This window comes from Bubalus bubalis, chromosome 3, assembly GCF_019923935.1.
Source record: "Bubalus bubalis isolate 160015118507 breed Murrah chromosome 3, NDDB_SH_1, whole genome shotgun sequence".
Classification (NCBI taxonomy): Eukaryota; Metazoa; Chordata; class Mammalia; order Artiodactyla; family Bovidae; genus Bubalus; species Bubalus bubalis.
In genome coordinates, this window is record NC_059159.1 from 84804251 (window position 1) to 84820673 (window position 16423).

At 40.4% G+C, this 16423-nt stretch overlaps 1 protein-coding gene across 1 annotated transcript in view; it reads right to left on the reverse strand.

Moving 5' to 3' along the window:
• Positions 1 to 4467: 4467 nt before the first annotated feature.
• The window catches only part of LOC102405993 (methylthioadenosine phosphorylase), a 46952-nt gene continuing 34996 nt past the window's right edge, over positions 4468 to 16423 (reverse strand). Inside the window, exons 6-8 of the mRNA XM_006067054.4 lie at positions 12407 to 12646; positions 8537 to 8659; positions 4468 to 5694 (exon numbers count right to left, since the gene is read on the reverse strand). Of these exons, the coding sequence (XP_006067116.1) occupies positions 5656 to 5694; positions 8537 to 8659; positions 12407 to 12646 (402 nt within the window). The 3' untranslated portion in view covers positions 4468 to 5655. The remainder of the gene's footprint in view (positions 5695 to 8536; positions 8660 to 12406; positions 12647 to 16423) is intronic.

Consider the following 16423-nt stretch of genomic DNA (forward strand, 5'->3'; position numbering starts at 1 on the left):
AGAGATTAGATGATGCCTGAACAGTTCCAGAGAAGGATAAATGAAAGTTACAGGTAGATTAATTTCAAAATTTAAGAGAAAGAATTTTTTCTAAGTATCCTTTGTCCACCAGTGGAATGGGTTATGTTGGGAGCACCAGTCAACAAGCTCAGTAGAGGCTGGAAGACACAAAGATAGAAAGGGGGACTGAGACACCAGGACTGAAATGTGTGTATAATTTCAAGATGGCTGCAAACCCCAGATTACGATGTCCCAGACTGAGACTTTTAAAAAAGAAACTCTAGGGTGGCGCCATGTAGTCTGTTTTAAGAAGCCCTCCAGGTCCTGCTGATATGTATATTGTCAGAAATAACAAGAGAGGAGAAAAGAGTTTGGGGAATGGTAAAGGGGGGTATGCCTGGAAGTTCTCTGCTGAGGCTTCAGTTTTGTCAGTGAATAAGGAACTGAAGTTACCTGCTGAAAGTTGACATGGAGGGGAAGGTTCATGAAGAGCTGATGAAGGTTTTATGTAGAAAAAATAAGATCAGATTTTCACTTACACAAATATAGATTGATCTTGTGATAGTAAGTTCAAGGAACAAAGGATCTCATAAATAAAAAGATGTTTCATGATTTTATGGAGGCTTACTCAATAGTGAGATAGATTAGTCTATAACTGAATGACAGCCTTTTAAATATTTGAAATGCTCACATAAGATTTTCTCTTAAATGGTTAGACATACTCAGTTGCTTCCACCATTACATATGTGGGCATTGTTTTCCCAGTTCCTATACTCTTCTGTTGGTCCTTTTTGGTCAGAGTTCCCCTGAAAGTACTGTGCCCAGAACTGGACACACTGACCTGGACATGACCTAACAGAAATCAATGTCAGGCTAAACAGATTATTTTATATAAACTGCTACAAAGCAAGGTCTCTATTCTCCATTCCTCAAAACATATAAGCATCGACTAAGTAGATGCTTATGGTAAAAAGTCCAAACAGTACAGAAAGGTATGAGGTAGACAGTAGGTCTCTTGATTCATACCTCAGAGGTGGTCACTCAGCTTCTTTCCAGAAACTTTGTGGCCATAAAACATAAATATGCTATTCACAAACACAAACTGCTTCATTTCACATAATTTTCTGATTTCTACTTTTGTCATAGACATTGTTCTATACTGGTGTATAAAGACACTGACTTGAATTAATGCACCTTATTTAAACTTCCCCACACCACTGAGAATTTTAGCCGTTCTTAAGTTTTGACCTGTTATGAACAAATCCAGGATGCACTGAAGCTAATCTGCAAAGTATTTTCAGTTCTCAAATGTAACCCTACTATTCCAGCCTTCTCCACTCTTTGGTTAACACTCTGCCTATGAACTATTCTAGTTATCTACTCGTCAAAATCATGAAAAACAATGCAAAATAAAAATAAGCAGCTCACAATGCCAGTAAAATATTTTTATGTAGATGCGGATGTACTAATTAGTAATTCAGCACTCTTCTAAAGGGCTGAGTTGCTAAGCTAGAACTTTTCTAATATTCCTATCATTCTCTGGAGAAACTCTGACATACTCAGAGCTCATCACAGTGTTTACTTATTGTTGTAGCTAAGAAAAGGAGTGAAGAACCATGGAATTGAGAAGTATTCCAGGGAGAAATGGTCAGCAAAGTCCTCAAGGATGAGCTATGAGGAAAATTATATTGTTGGCTTTGCTTAAGGAGTGAATGATGGCAACAAAGTAAGTGAACTGTATACTTCATTTGAGAAGTTAAAAATGTTGAAATAAAACACCACTGAATCAAGAAAATAACTTCTATAATTTGGAAAGCAAAAGTAGGAAGTCAAGAAATACCTGGAGTAACAGGCAAATTTGGCCTTGGAGTACAGAATGAAGTATGGCAAAGGCTAAGAGAGTTTTGCCAAGGGAATGCATTGGTCATAGCAAACACCTTCTTCCAACAACACAAGAGACGACTCTATATATGGACATCACCAGATGGTCAATACTGAAATCGGATTGATTATATTCTTTGCAGCTGAAAATGGAGAAGCTATATACAGTCAGCAAAAACAAGACCGGGAGCTGACTGTGGCTCAGATCATGAACTCCTTATTGCCAAATTCAGACTTAAATTGAAGAAAGTAGAGAAAACCACTAGACCATTCAGGTATAACCTAAATCAAATCCCTTACGATTATACAGTGCAAGTGACAAATAGATTCAAGGGATTAGGTCTGATAAAGTGCCTGAAGAACTATGGACGGAGGTTCGTAACATTGTGCAGGAGGCGATGATCAAGACCATCCCCAAGAAAAAGAAATGCAAAAAGGCAAAATGGTTGTCTGACAAGGCCTTACAAATAGCTGAGAAAAAAAGTGAAAGGCAAAGAAGAAAAGGAAAGAAAGACTTACCCATATGAATGCAGAGTTCCAAAGAATAGCAAGGAGAGATAAGAAAGCCTTCTTCAGTGATCAATGTAAAGACATAGAGGAAAACAACAGAATGGGAAAGACTAGAGATCTCTTCAAGAAAATTAGAGATACCAAGGGAACATTTCATGCAAAGATGGGCTCGATAAACGACAGAAATGGTATGGACCTAACAGAAGCAGAAGACATTAAGAAGAGGTGGCAAGAATATACAGAAGAACTGTACAAAAAAGATCTTCATGACCCAGATAACCATTATGGTGTGATCACTCACCTAGACCCAGACATCCTGGAATGTGAAGTCAAGTGGGCCTTGGGAAGCATCACTACGAACAAAGCTAGTGGAGGTGATGGAATTCCAGTTGAGCTCTTTTTTTTTCAGCAATACATGAACTGTGAACCAGAGATCAATCACCAACATCCACTGGATCATCAAAAAAGCTAGAGAGTTCCAGAAATACATCTACTTCTGCTTTATTGACTATGCCAAAGCCTTTGACTATGTGGATCACAATAAACTCTGTAAAATTCTTAAATAGATGGGAATACCAGACCACCTGACCTGCTTCCTGAGAAATCTGTATGCAGGTCAAGAAGCAAGTTAGAACTGGACATGGAACAACAGACTGGTTCCAAATTGGGAAAGGAGTACGTCAAGGTTGTATATTGTCACCCTGTTTATTTAACTTATATGCAGAGTACATCATGAGAAATGCTGGGCTGGATGAAGCACAGGCTGGAATCAAGGTTGCTGGAAGAAATATCAACAACCTCAAATATGTAGATGACACCACCCTAATGGCAGAAAGCAAAGAACTAAAGATAGCCTCTTGATGAAAGTGAAAGAGGAGAGTGAAAAAGTTGGCTTAAAACTCAACATTTAGAAAACTGAGATCATGGCATCTGCTCCCATCACTTCATGGGAAATAGATGGGGAAGCAGTGGAAACAGTGTCAGACTTTATTTTGTTGGGCTCCAAAATCACTGCAGATGGTGACTGCAGCCATGAAATTAAAAGACGCTTGCTCCTTGGAAGGAAAGTTATGACCAACCTAGACAGCATATTCAAAAGCAGAGACATTACTTTACCAACAAAGGTTCATCTAGTCAAGGCTATGGTTTTTCCAGTAGTCATGTATGGATGTAACAGTTGGACTATAAAAAAAGCTGACTGTGGAAGAATTCATGTTTTGAACTGTAGTGTTGGAGAAGATTCTTGAGAGTCCCTTGGACTGCAAGAAGATCCAACCAGTCCATTCTAAAGGAAATCAGTCCTGAATATTCATTTGAAGGACTGGTGCTGAAGCTGGAACTCCAATCCTTTGTCCATGTGATGTAAAGAACTAACTCATTTGAAAAGACCCTGATGCTGGGAAAGATTTAAAGTGGGAGGAGAAGGGGATGACAGAGGATAAGATGGTTGGATGGCATCACTGACTCAATGGACATGAGTTTGAGTAAACTCTGGGAGTTGGTGATGGACAGGGAGACCCGGCGTGCTGCAGTCCATGGGGTCACAAAGAGTCGGACACAACTGAATGATTGAACTGAACTGAACTGAATTTGGAAACCACCGTACTTTTGAAGGAACAAGAAAAATGCCTACATTTCGGCCTTGACATCCTCAGATGTCTACCAAGAAAGAAGGATAGTAAGGCATAGCATATATTACAGGGTAGTGAAAACAATCATGGTGTACAGAGCCAGAGAACCCTGGGTTCAGATTCATCACATCCTCTGTGGCTGTCTCATGCACAGAGCTGAAATGCTGCATCAGAGTCCAAGAGCCATACTTACATGTAACCCAAACAGCTCTGTATTAATGCTGAAGGGTAACTGGTTTATTATTTACAGTTAGCAGCTCATTATCTTGAAGACAATTCCTTAGACATAAACACATTCTACCTTCTCTTTAAACAGGCAAGAGATATACATTACTAAAGGACTGACTAACAGACTACAGTGAGGAGTAATTCTGAGGGAAAAATGATCTCTCTCTGATAAGAAAACAAACCACATTCCTTTAAAATTAAGAATAAAAAACAGTAAGAAGCTTCCATTTTTTTATTTAAAAAAACTCAACTCATGTAAAATAATTCATCAAATCATGAAAAGGTGTAGAAACAAAAAGTCAAATATCAGTTTTAAAAATATCTCACACACTATAATGTATGTATATGGTCTCTTAAAGAATTTAAGATTAGCTCCATATTAAACACTCAGCTTTTCTCACATTGTTGCAAACCCAAATACTGTTCTAACCATACAGTCATTAATGGTCTTTTTAACAATATAAAGATGGAACTTAAACAGAACTCCTCTTAGCAGTGCCATTTTAACTTCTGCTGCATTACCAAAAACAGTGGGTTTTCAAGAACTGGATCTTTTTAAGCCCATTTTTATTTCTAAAACTTCACTATTCGATTATATTCATTGTAGAAAAATGTGAAGAAATGGAAAAAATAAAATAAAAAATTATCCAGTATCCCTCTTCGCAAATACAGTAACAGAAGAGTGCATATATTTCTTTCTATTCTTTGTACATAACTATGTAGAATTTTAAAACAAAATCAGTATTGTAAAATGCTTACATATCCTCATTCTATATTATACAGCAACAATGTCTTTTGTACATTATGTGAAGCTATGATGTTCAGTTGGCTGCTTCACAATCTAATTAAGAGCTTGACCATGATTTACCTCCATTTGTTAGATATTCAGATTGTTTTGAATATTTGCTATGATAACTATGTTATACATCCTTCTTTATTCATAATTATTTATATGTATCTCTGATAATTCCTTAAAGATAAATTCCTAGGAGTTTAACCAGCACAAAGAGTATTTTTTAAGCCTTTGATACATTTTACCAAACTGCCCTCAAAAAAGACTATACCAACTTACAGTCACACCAGTAAATAGTCTAAGAGCTTTTCTTCTTCAAATTCCTTGGCAGCATAGGAATATTACTGACTACCTTTATTGTTACAAATTTAATAGGGGAATGGTGAAAGGCGTCTTCTTTTTTTTTTTTCTTTTCTGGAAGTGTAATTTGCTTTCCTTCAATTATTTGAAGCAGTCCAAGTCTTTGAGAAGGCATCTCTGATGAGTGCAATGTCTTATCACTTCTTTCTTGGGCAGCAAGGGCATGAAAGCTGTATATCTTTTCTATGTTTTCTCAAGCAGGAATTCCCAAAAGGACTGGAATTTCAAAGTCTCCTGGGCAGCCATGCTGTTTTAATGTCTTGGTAACATAACAGAAAACTGGGCCATTTTCTGAAAGGAAGTAGGCACAGATTATGATTAATCAAACAATTAGTACAGGCAGGGATTCTCATGCTTGGGGGCATGATAATCACCTGGAGTGCTTATTTTCACTTTGATTTTTATAAAGTGAGGACTCATGGGATATATATACTTGATAAACTCTCCAGAAAAGTCTCATGTTCACTGAAAGTATAATAATCACTAACCACATATGGAGTTTTGAGCATAACTCTTTTTTAACTGTTCGTTCCTCATTCTCCTTTCATGTAAAGTGAGGTTTAGAATGTTTATCTCAGAGGACTGTTCTGATTCTCACTTATCTCCACCCCTGCCCCTTTACATCCACTGGGACATATTTTATACACCAACCCCTAGCCTTTGTCTTATTCTGCTGAAAAATGTCATTGAAATTTTAATATGCGAGTATCTCCAAATAGACTAGGAGCTTCTCCATAACAGCGTCTTACATATCTGTGTAAACCATAGCTTGACATATAGTTGGTGCTCACTAAGTGATTCTGAAATGAATTAGTGAATTAATGATACACACTTCAGTATTCAGAGAACCGAAAATACTGCCTTGGAATAAGGGATTATTAGTGTGGTATTCCTTATATGTTACAGAATGGAGGCCATGATTCTTAATTTTGTCTAGAGTAGCAATTCTTCATTTTCTCTCTTCTACACATATTAACCTGCTTAAAAAATGCCGTTTTACACACATTTTCAGAAGCTTCACAGAAGGAATAGAGAACACCAATCTGCTATCCAAATATTTTTACTTAAAAATGAAGCTGAAATAATAAATTTATTCTTTGACAAATTATCTTTGAAAGTTCAAGGGGCTATGGTCAAATTGGCTTAGTCAAATTCTGACCAAGGATCAGAAACCTTAAAAAAACAAAAAACCAAAAAAAACCCAAACCCCAAACCTCACCATCCCATCCAGCAGGTAACAGCCTCAGCAGTACCAAAAGAATGAATCACATTTCCTGCCAGTCAACACTGTGTTTGTTTTGATAAGCCAAAGTCATACTGTTCAGTCACATTACACTCATTACGTTTCACCAGATGTAACTGTTTCTAGTTTAAAGTGACATTCTCCAATTCCTAGAACTGATTTTCTGTTCCCCTTTTCTTCATCCATATAAAAAGAGTTGCCTATATTTCAATTACGATGAAATAATTCATGAGGGAAAGGACCTATCATTAAAGAACATTTATCTCCTGAGTAGATAGGCTGAAACCAACAGATGTGTTTCCTGTTCCTTATGGATTTAAAATCTAGTAGGGAAGACAGTACTCTTGCCTGGAAAATCCCATGGACGGAGGAGCCTGGTGGGCTGCAGTCCATGGGGTCGGACAAAGAGTCGGACACGACTGAGCGACTTCACTTTCACTTTTCACTTTCATGCATTGGAGAAGGAAATGGCAACCCACTCCAGTGTTCTTGCCTGGAGAATCCCAGGGACGGGGGAGCCTGGTGGGCTGCCGTCTATGGGGTCGCACAGAGTCGGACACAACTGAAGCGACTTAGCAGCAGCAGCAGGGAAGACAGAGTACAAAATGCCAGTATTCCTGGCTTTGCCAGTCCTCAAGGCTGAGAGACATTTTATTACACTGGTTTTCTGGAGCCTGCTTGTACCAGCTTTGTAAAAACTCATTATGTATATCACTTCCCAGCTTACCAGTGGCTTCATGTTGATAGCTTGAACTGGGCTGTGCAAGAGCATTTATACCATGGCAGTCAGCAAACTACAAATCATGGCTCCTCCACGCCCAGCAGTCGGCAGTCACTTACTACCACAGTACTGTCACCACACTAAAACAGTGGCTGTCATTCCAGGGTTCCTCGGTGGCTATTCAGGTTGAGAGGGGCTTTTATCAACTTTTCAAACCCTCTCTCAACTCTAAGACCTAAGAGTAGAGATGTATTCTAGGAAACCTTTGGATATGCTGGCTACCCTCTTTGGATACTAGGTGAATGTAACATCTGATCAATTTCAGCCAACCCATTATCTAAGGTGGTTAATCAAGAGACACAAGAGGTCCAGATAAAAACCACACATCTGAGCTCAGCAATCAGTTCAAATCATATTCTGGGAATTAATACTAGAGTTGAAAAGCTGCCAATCTGCAACCCTCCACATGTTTATTACTATCTTAATTTGTCTGATGCAACATTAACTATAAGTAGACAGTCCCTGGCACCATTTTGGTATTGTATGCCAGTGTTTTGGCTTTAAAGGCTGCCAGTGCTTAGCACAGATCTGCCCATGGATGGAGCAGCCTGGTGGGCTGCAGTCCATGGGGTCGCTAAGAGTCGAACACGACTGAGCGACTTCACTTTCACGTCTCACTTTCATGCACTGGAGAAGGAAATGGCGACCCACTCCAGTGTTCTTGCCTGGAGAATCCCAGGGACGGGGGAGCCTGGTGGGCTACCGTCTATGGGGTCGCACAGAGTCGGACACGACTGAAGTGACTTAGCAGCAGCAGCCAAAGAGAAAACAGCCTTGTCTGCAGTGTAATACGTGTACAGAGCAAACACTACCAATCTTCTGAAGTAAAATTTTTGGATACACTGCAAAGCAGGACAGTGTCAAGAACCTGATAGACTAGATAATAAAACTCCTTCACCTCAACTTTTAGTGCTCTTGCATTACCAGCCAGAATATATCTCTCTTCCATTTATGGTTAGTATGCTAGTAAATGACATGAAAACATGTAGAAAACATCTAGTCTAGTATAAAATGCATGAACAGATGGACCAAGGGTCCAATGCAAATTAGAGAAAAGGGCAGCTGAGAGTCTATGGAAGTGTCTGCTTGCAGATGGAGAGGATACTTACCTTCATGTTCTGGAGGGTTTCTGACCATTCCATGGATCCTATTTGAGGTATGGTAGTGAGAAGTAAGCTTTTGGCTTTATTGGCATTTTCTTTCAGGGTCTTTAAGACCCGGTCCACTGAAACCTAGAAAAACAACAGCACAGGACATTATCAGCAATTTAAAATTCCACTGCTTTTCACAGAACATTTTTTTCTGAGTTCCTACTTGATCTGTTGAAGTCAGTTTACTCCCAAGAACTTGAACCCAAGTTCTGCATTTATTAGGGGAGAGGTCATAGAGAAATCCAATGACATCTCTGAAAAGCACAACTAGTTTTCAACATGGTGTCTGAGAAACCTTTTCAGTTGTATAATGTGTTGGCATGGCTTAGAAAGCTTGTGGCTCTTCTCATGTCCACAGAATGGATTCCAGTTTTAAAACTGTTGCTATACTGGATAAATCAGAAGATAAGAACATTTCCCTTTAGAGAAGTCTTTAATAAAAATAATGGAATCAAAGTATCACCATTTTTATAGTCCCAGTGAATTAATGGATGGGCTGTTAACATCACAAAACCAGAAACCCAAACCAAACGAACAGTCCACTTTCATGAGCTTCCTTGTGGATTATGATGTCAGAATTAGATCAAAACTTTGGATCCTGCTGCCAATTTACAGAAAGTATAGAACACTGTGAAACTGGATAAACCATCCTAAGGAGATGATTTCAGTAATTCAGACTGTGGGAAACTCTATAGGACAAATGACCTGGTTTCTTTTAAGAACACCTGGAAGCAAAAAATCACTTATGCTACTTGAGATAACTAGAAAATTGAACTTTGCCTGGATATATTAAGGAATTATTGTTGGACTGTGATAACAGCAATGTGGTTATGTTAGATGTCTCCTAAAATGTTCACAGATAAGATCATGGATCAGCATGTAGATGAAACATGGTTGGCTTAAAATTGTTATGTTTATGACTGAAGTTGGATTCACGGAAGCTTACCCCATTGCTTCTGTGTATGACTGAAATTGCTTCCTAAGGAAGCTGAAGGAAGTTGAGTATAAGACAGATGATCAGAAAGAGTACTTGTCATGCTTAACTATGCTTAGAAGAAACCCAAGATTCAGGGGCACCATGATTATACCTTCATATTCCTTCCTAGACCCCTCCCACAATATGGAGATGTGTTTACAACAAAATGATAAGCACCGTAACAGAGAGGAGTGCCATCACTGTGGGAGGGATCACAGCAGAAGGAGGCGGCCAGCTGGGTGCCTGCCAGGTAGGAAACGTCAACTGCAGCATCGTGAAACAACCAAGAGATTTACCTTATATTTTACTCTTTTCCTCATACTTTGTGACTGCTATTTCTATATAGATTCTAACCTCCTTTTCCTCTGTGTTTTTGCTGCTGCGCTCCACCCAGAAAATCCTTTCTGCTTTCTCACAATAAATTCTCACTTGGTCAACATCCAGCTTAAATCTCAAAAGTTTTCTTCGGAAACTACATCCCTCCACCATTCCATCACACCTGTCATCTGACTACAACCCTCTTAGGGGCCAGTACTATACTGTGTGTGCTAAGTCACTTCAGTCGTGTCCAACTCTGTGCAACCCTACGGACTGTGGTCCACCAGGCTCCACTGTCCTTGGGATTCTCCAGGCAAGAATATTGGAGTGGGTTGCCATACCCTCCTCCAGGCGATATTCCTGACCGAGGAATCGAACCTGTGTCTCATATCTCGTGCATTGGCAGGCGGGTTCTTTACCATTAGTGCCACCTGGGAAGCCCTAGTACTATACTATTGGCTCCGTATTTATCATGTTTAATTCTTCCAGTAATCCTACAAGGTCAGAAATGTAATTAACACCCCCCACTCATGTGGAAGGGTTAAATAAGTCACCCAATATTACAAGTAAAAAGAACAATGGGAATTTGAAGAAGGGGTTAGGCAACTCTAGAACCTTTTTCCGTGCCAGGCTGCACATCTGGTTTAAAGCACAATGACACACATAGCTGACTGAGATGATGCCATCTTTGTCTATGCTTTCCTTGTGGCATTTAACATTATTTGCCTTCATGCCTTACCACTTACACAGAGCTTAGTTTTTTTGCTTTTAACTGAAGTAGCTCCAGTTGACTGTTTTCCAAACCTCATGTGGCCTACTAAATGAAAGCACCATTAGCTCTGCAAAGGAGACAAATGTTATGAGACCACGCAGAAAGCCACAGGCAGGAAGCAGTCTGTTCTCGGGGAGTGGCAGAGGCTGGAGTCTCCTATTAATTGGAAGCAGCTTCTCAACATCATGAGGCGGAGCTGCCCCTGAGGTGACCAAAGCGTTGGGTCAGGATTTGCAAATCTCTTAACTAACAAACGTCCTCAAAGAATCTGTGTTCATCCATGACCTAAACTCCATACCCATGGATGGAGAGGCAGCTAGAATATCTTAGCCTGTTTTACATGAAACTGGATGGTGAAACAAGCTGCTCTGAGATGGAGCTATGGTCCCCCTAGAGAAGATGTCACCTCCCCTAAATGTGTCCAGAACAGCCACTGCCATACTCCTCCTTCAAAATTTCTTGGCTGCAGTTTTGTCCTTTTCTCTTTTTAAGATGAGATAAATGACAAGACAAATGATCTGGTTTCTTCAAGTAAAATGCAAGGAATGAAAAGGGAGGAGAATATTAGATTAAAGATTTAAGAGGCTTATCATTCAAATACAATGTGTGGATTATAAGGGATCCTGATTTGAACAGTTAAAAATGATAAGACAGGAGGGAAAATGTGACAAGTCTGGACATTTGATTTTATTAAAGAATTAATATCACTAATTTTTTTGTACAACAGTGGTGGTGTGGTTTTAAAAAAATTATTTTTAAGAGAGAGGTCTTTTAGAAAAATTTACTTCAAAATCATAAGGGTAGTGGGGAGAAAACTGAATAGGGGCATATAAATAAGTCAAGAGTTGGCACGGCTGATGATTGTGGAAAGCTGGGTGATGGGCACCTGGGGTGTTCGTTACACTAAACTCTACTTTTGTAGATGTTTTGAAGTTTTCCATAAAGGAAATATTTGTTTTGGAAGCCTGACCTCAGTGGCCCATTATCCTCAAATACCAGCTGGATCTTGATGTTTTTTCTGCTTCAAAACCCTCACTGACCTCCCATCTGAAATCCTTACATAGTCTACATGGCCCTGCCTCCCTCTTCCCCGTCCTCACCTCTCCAGCATGGCCCTCTTTCCCATCACACTTAAGCCAGGCTTCCTGGATGTCAAGTATTTGGTTGGGCCCATTCGATACGTACTTCTGTATCCCACCACATTATTTCTATATAACCCCAAGCCTTCTCACACTGGTTTGTTTGACCTCTACCCAGTTCCTTCAAAACCCAGAATGTTAGCTCCTTATGGACTTGTCTGTCTGCTATTGTATTTTTATACCAAGCACAGTACCCATCCATGGCAGGTTAGACATGAATACAGAATCCTCTTACCAGGAAGAGGTACATTAATAGGTTTCCCCGCTACATAATAAACAGGAGCATAAAGAACTTATAACCAAGAGTCTTTATCTGTAATGTAAGGGCTGAGTCACAGTAAGATTCCCAACACACCTACATGTTTGCAATGTACTCTTCCCTGTTGATCCTTGCCTAAGTGTCCTTTCATTCTCTATGAAGATTTTGTTCTTCCAATGGGAACTACAGAAAAAAAATATGGTAACACCTAATGACAATATATACAAAGCTGACTTTAAAACTTTGTATAAAGGCACTTTCTGGAACTAATGTAATAGAAACAAAAAGTTAAGACACTCTGTCACTGGCTCTCATGGCACATGGAAACCCAGGCCATACATGTACCAAAGAGGATTCCACCTACCGCTTCCTCATGCTCCTTCCAGCAATCATAATCTGTTGCCATGGCGATACTTGCGTAGCAAATTCCCGCCTCCTTAGCAAGAACCACCTCTGGAACTGTGGTCATGTTGATAACATCTGCCCCCCAGGTCTGGAACATGATGCTTTCTGCCCGGGAGCTGAAACGAGGTCCCTCAATGGTGATCACTGTCCCTTTTGAGTGGCACCGGAGTCCTAGCTTTTTAGCAGTCTCTATGAGGACCTAGAACAGAAAGAACCAAACTCAAAACATACAAACAGAAGCTGAGCTTTATTTTTTATTCCCTGCTACTTTAAAAGATTCTTACTATAAATACCCAGTACCTGCAGGCCCTCAAAGAGAACCTGGGTGATTACAGAAGGGAGTTTCCTAGCTCCCTATCCATTTACATAATGCTCTGTCCCACCCAACCTCTAGCTCACAGCAATAAGAGCAAACACTGGGCTTTTTCTTTTCACCAGGCATTTGTTTACATGCTTTAATCTCACTTTTTAGCTGCTTTAATAGATTATCATGGACTGTGAATGTGGGCTTGAGTCTGAGCTCTTAAACTTCAAAGCTACACAAGGTGCCCTCCTCATCCACGTCTCAGAGATGTGCAGGGTAAAGTTTCCAAGCTCCTGAGAAACTCATTCTCATTGCTCTTCTATACAAAACCTGAGGGCTTTTGTGAAAGCTTTTTTGGGGTAGAAGGTGCTTTCATATCTCTTTGCCTGCTGCCTCTCTAAAGACATACAATAAAAAACAGAATGCAGCTATGCTGATTTCTTCTATCCAGAGATAAACTTATCTTGGCATCCCTTTAGAGGCAAGGCCATATATGAGTTTAGAAACATTATTTAAAAGTTTGATCACTTTTTCTAGTGTCTAATAATGTATATTTAATCTAATTTCATTTTTCTCTTACTCTGTGCTTAAACATTCCTGTTTAATTGAAAAAAGTTAGTCCTTTAAACTTAACTGTTAAAGTACTGACAAGAATTCACTTCCCTATGTCCTAGTTTTTTCATCAGTGATATGGGAGTAATAATGTAACTCAGAGATACTGTGAAGATTAAACGAGCTAAGGAATACACTTCCACTTCCCTGGTGACCCCGATAGTAAAGAATCTGCCTGCAATGCAGGAGAAGCAGGTTCAATCCCTGGCTTAGGAAGATCCCCTGGAGAAGGAAATGGCAACCCACTCCAGTATTCTTGTCTGAAGAATCCCATGGACAGAGGAGCCTGGTGGGCTACAGTCATTGGGACTGCAAAGAGCTGGACACGACTGGGCAACACTTCCAAGGAATAAATGGCAAGGAGTGCCCAACACAATATATAAGTGCTTAACTGGTCTTCTAATTATTTTTTTTTAATCATTTTGGCTGCACTGGGTCTGGGTTGCTGTGCACAGGCTTCCTCTAAATGCAGTGCCTGGGCTTCTCATTGAGGTGGGTTCTCTTGTTATGGCGCACAGGCTCTAGGACGTGCAGGCTTCGGTAGTTGCAGCTCACCGGCTCTAGAGCGTGGGCTCGCTCATTGTGGCGCAGAGCCTTAGTTGCACCGCGACACGTGGAATCCTCCCGGACCAGGGATCGAACCCATGTTCCCTGCATTGGCAGGTGGATTATTAACCACTGGACCACCACGGAAGTCCTCTTCAAATTATTAACACTGGCAGCTTTTACACATTTCCCAAGTAATTGGTCAAAGTTCCTAGGTTAATATATACAAAATGGAGTGACTCAAAGTCAATAGAAAGCTCCAATCTAGGCCAAAGTCTTGCCTGCACATGTCTGAAACACACAGGCAAATTAACCTATTTCCTTAAAAATAACATTGTGCTATGGCAATAGAAGAAAGAATTTTAGTAAGAGCCTTGGCAACTCTAAATTTAGAACCGTGACAAGCCCTAGCCAATGACTAGTTGATGCTCCATCATGTTTATTTGGAGAAGGCAATGGCACCCCACTCCAGTACTCTTGCCTGGAAAATCCCATGGACAGAGGAGCCTGGTAGGCTGCAGTCCATGGGGTCGCTAGGAGTCGGACACGACTGAGTGACTTCACTTTCACTTTTCACTTTCATGCATTGGAGCAGGAAATGGCAACCCACTCCAGTGTTCTTGCCTGGAGAATCCCAGGGACAGGGGAGCCTGGTGGGCTGCCGTCTCTGGGGTCGCACAGAGTCAGACACGACTGAAGCGACTTAGCAGCAGCAGCATGTTTATTTATCCTGTACATGCTGAAAATAAGACTATGCTAAATCAAAACTGTTTCCTAAGGAGCAGAAGTTATAAATAATAAGCTTTATTAAATCACTCCTTCCCCTGCTGTCCCCACCCCCTTTCAAAATTAAGGTATAACCAGCTCAGTCCTGTCTTCATTAAATGTCTTTAAAAGTCCCAAATAACTGAGCTGTCTGTCTTGGCCAAACTTCAGAGTGCTTCTAAAGATGTATGAAGGAAGATCACAAGTCTCGCAAGCCAGTGGCATATGGCATGTAAGTCTTCACCATCACCCTGGGGTGGGTGCCACACTGGGGAGGAGGAAGTGGAGGCTATGGGCATGGCCCAGCCAGTGGCAGACCCTGAGGGCTTGCCACCTGAAGCAGCACTTGGCACTCTCACACAAACAGATAATGCCACTGTAAGGTGCCAGAAATACAGCTCCAGCCTGAGAGGTCTTTTTAATGTGTCAGGACTTTTTGAAGAAATTTGTTTCAGATTACTTTTTGACTAGAAGTGACACTGTTTTCTGAATAGGTAATACTTGAACATGGTACAAAATGTAAACAGCACAAAGGTTCTTATTCTGTGACTTCTGCCGGTGTACGAGGGATTCAGTTTCCCCATGGGAAATCACTGTTCCTAGTTCTTTGGTCAGCTTTCCAGAAACACTCTACTGCTACTGCTAAGTCACTTCAGTCGTGTCCGACTCTGTGCGACCCCATAGACGGCAGCCCACACACATAAATATTTTCATATTTATCTCTTTTATATACACATGCATGAGCGCTCAGAGGCTCAGTCATGTCTGACTCTTTGCGACCCTATGAACTGTAGCCTGCCAGGCTCCTTTGTCCATGAGATTTCCCAGGCAAGAATACTAGATTGGGTTGCCATTTCCTCCTCCAGGGGATCTTCCTGACCCAGGAATTGAACCCATGTCTCCTGCATTGCAAGTGGATTCTCTACCACTGAGACACCAGGGAAGCCCCTTATATACACACACACACATATTTAACACAAATGATAAGATACAGTACAACCATTATGTACCTTGCTTGCCACTGGACAATTCATCTTACAATCTGTCGTCAGTACACAAAAGATCACAAGGATACTGCAAGTTTAAGTGATAATTACCGAGGGGCAACACCATCTACTCTTTACATTTTTGGATAGTATTTTTAAAATCCCTTTTAGGGTATATAAGAATAAAATAATATTGTGAAGGCCTCTCCCCGCCTCCCCATTTTCTTAAACTGCCTTCCCTAGCACTCTTAATCTTTATGTGAGGGTCCTTAGCTTGGCTAGACTAATAATAGCTGAATTAATTCAGTCTCAAAAGAGGCCAAACTGTATTTATTACTGGAAACTATCACTCAGCCACCACATTTACATGTACTCTGAATACCTCATTAGCACTTCCCTTACACACCTCTACTCCTAGTACCCAAATCTCTGGGGCAATACCTCAGATTTACTATTAACATGCATATTCTCTCACTAGTCTATTTCTTCCAAGCTTCTCCCAATCTGAAGTGGACAAAAATGTTATTATACACTTCTAAGTTCTCTTGGAGAGCACATTTATTTTGTGGACAGATCTGTGTTTCAGAGGTGAAGACCAACATCATTCTGATATATTCTGCTGATAACTACCCAGGAACATATACAGTTGAGCCCTGAACAACAGAGGTTTGAACTGTGTGGTGTACTCTTATATGTTTTTTCACAATAGATTCATGCCACAATGCTGTTCACTCTGTGGGTTGGCTGAATCCTTGGATGCAGA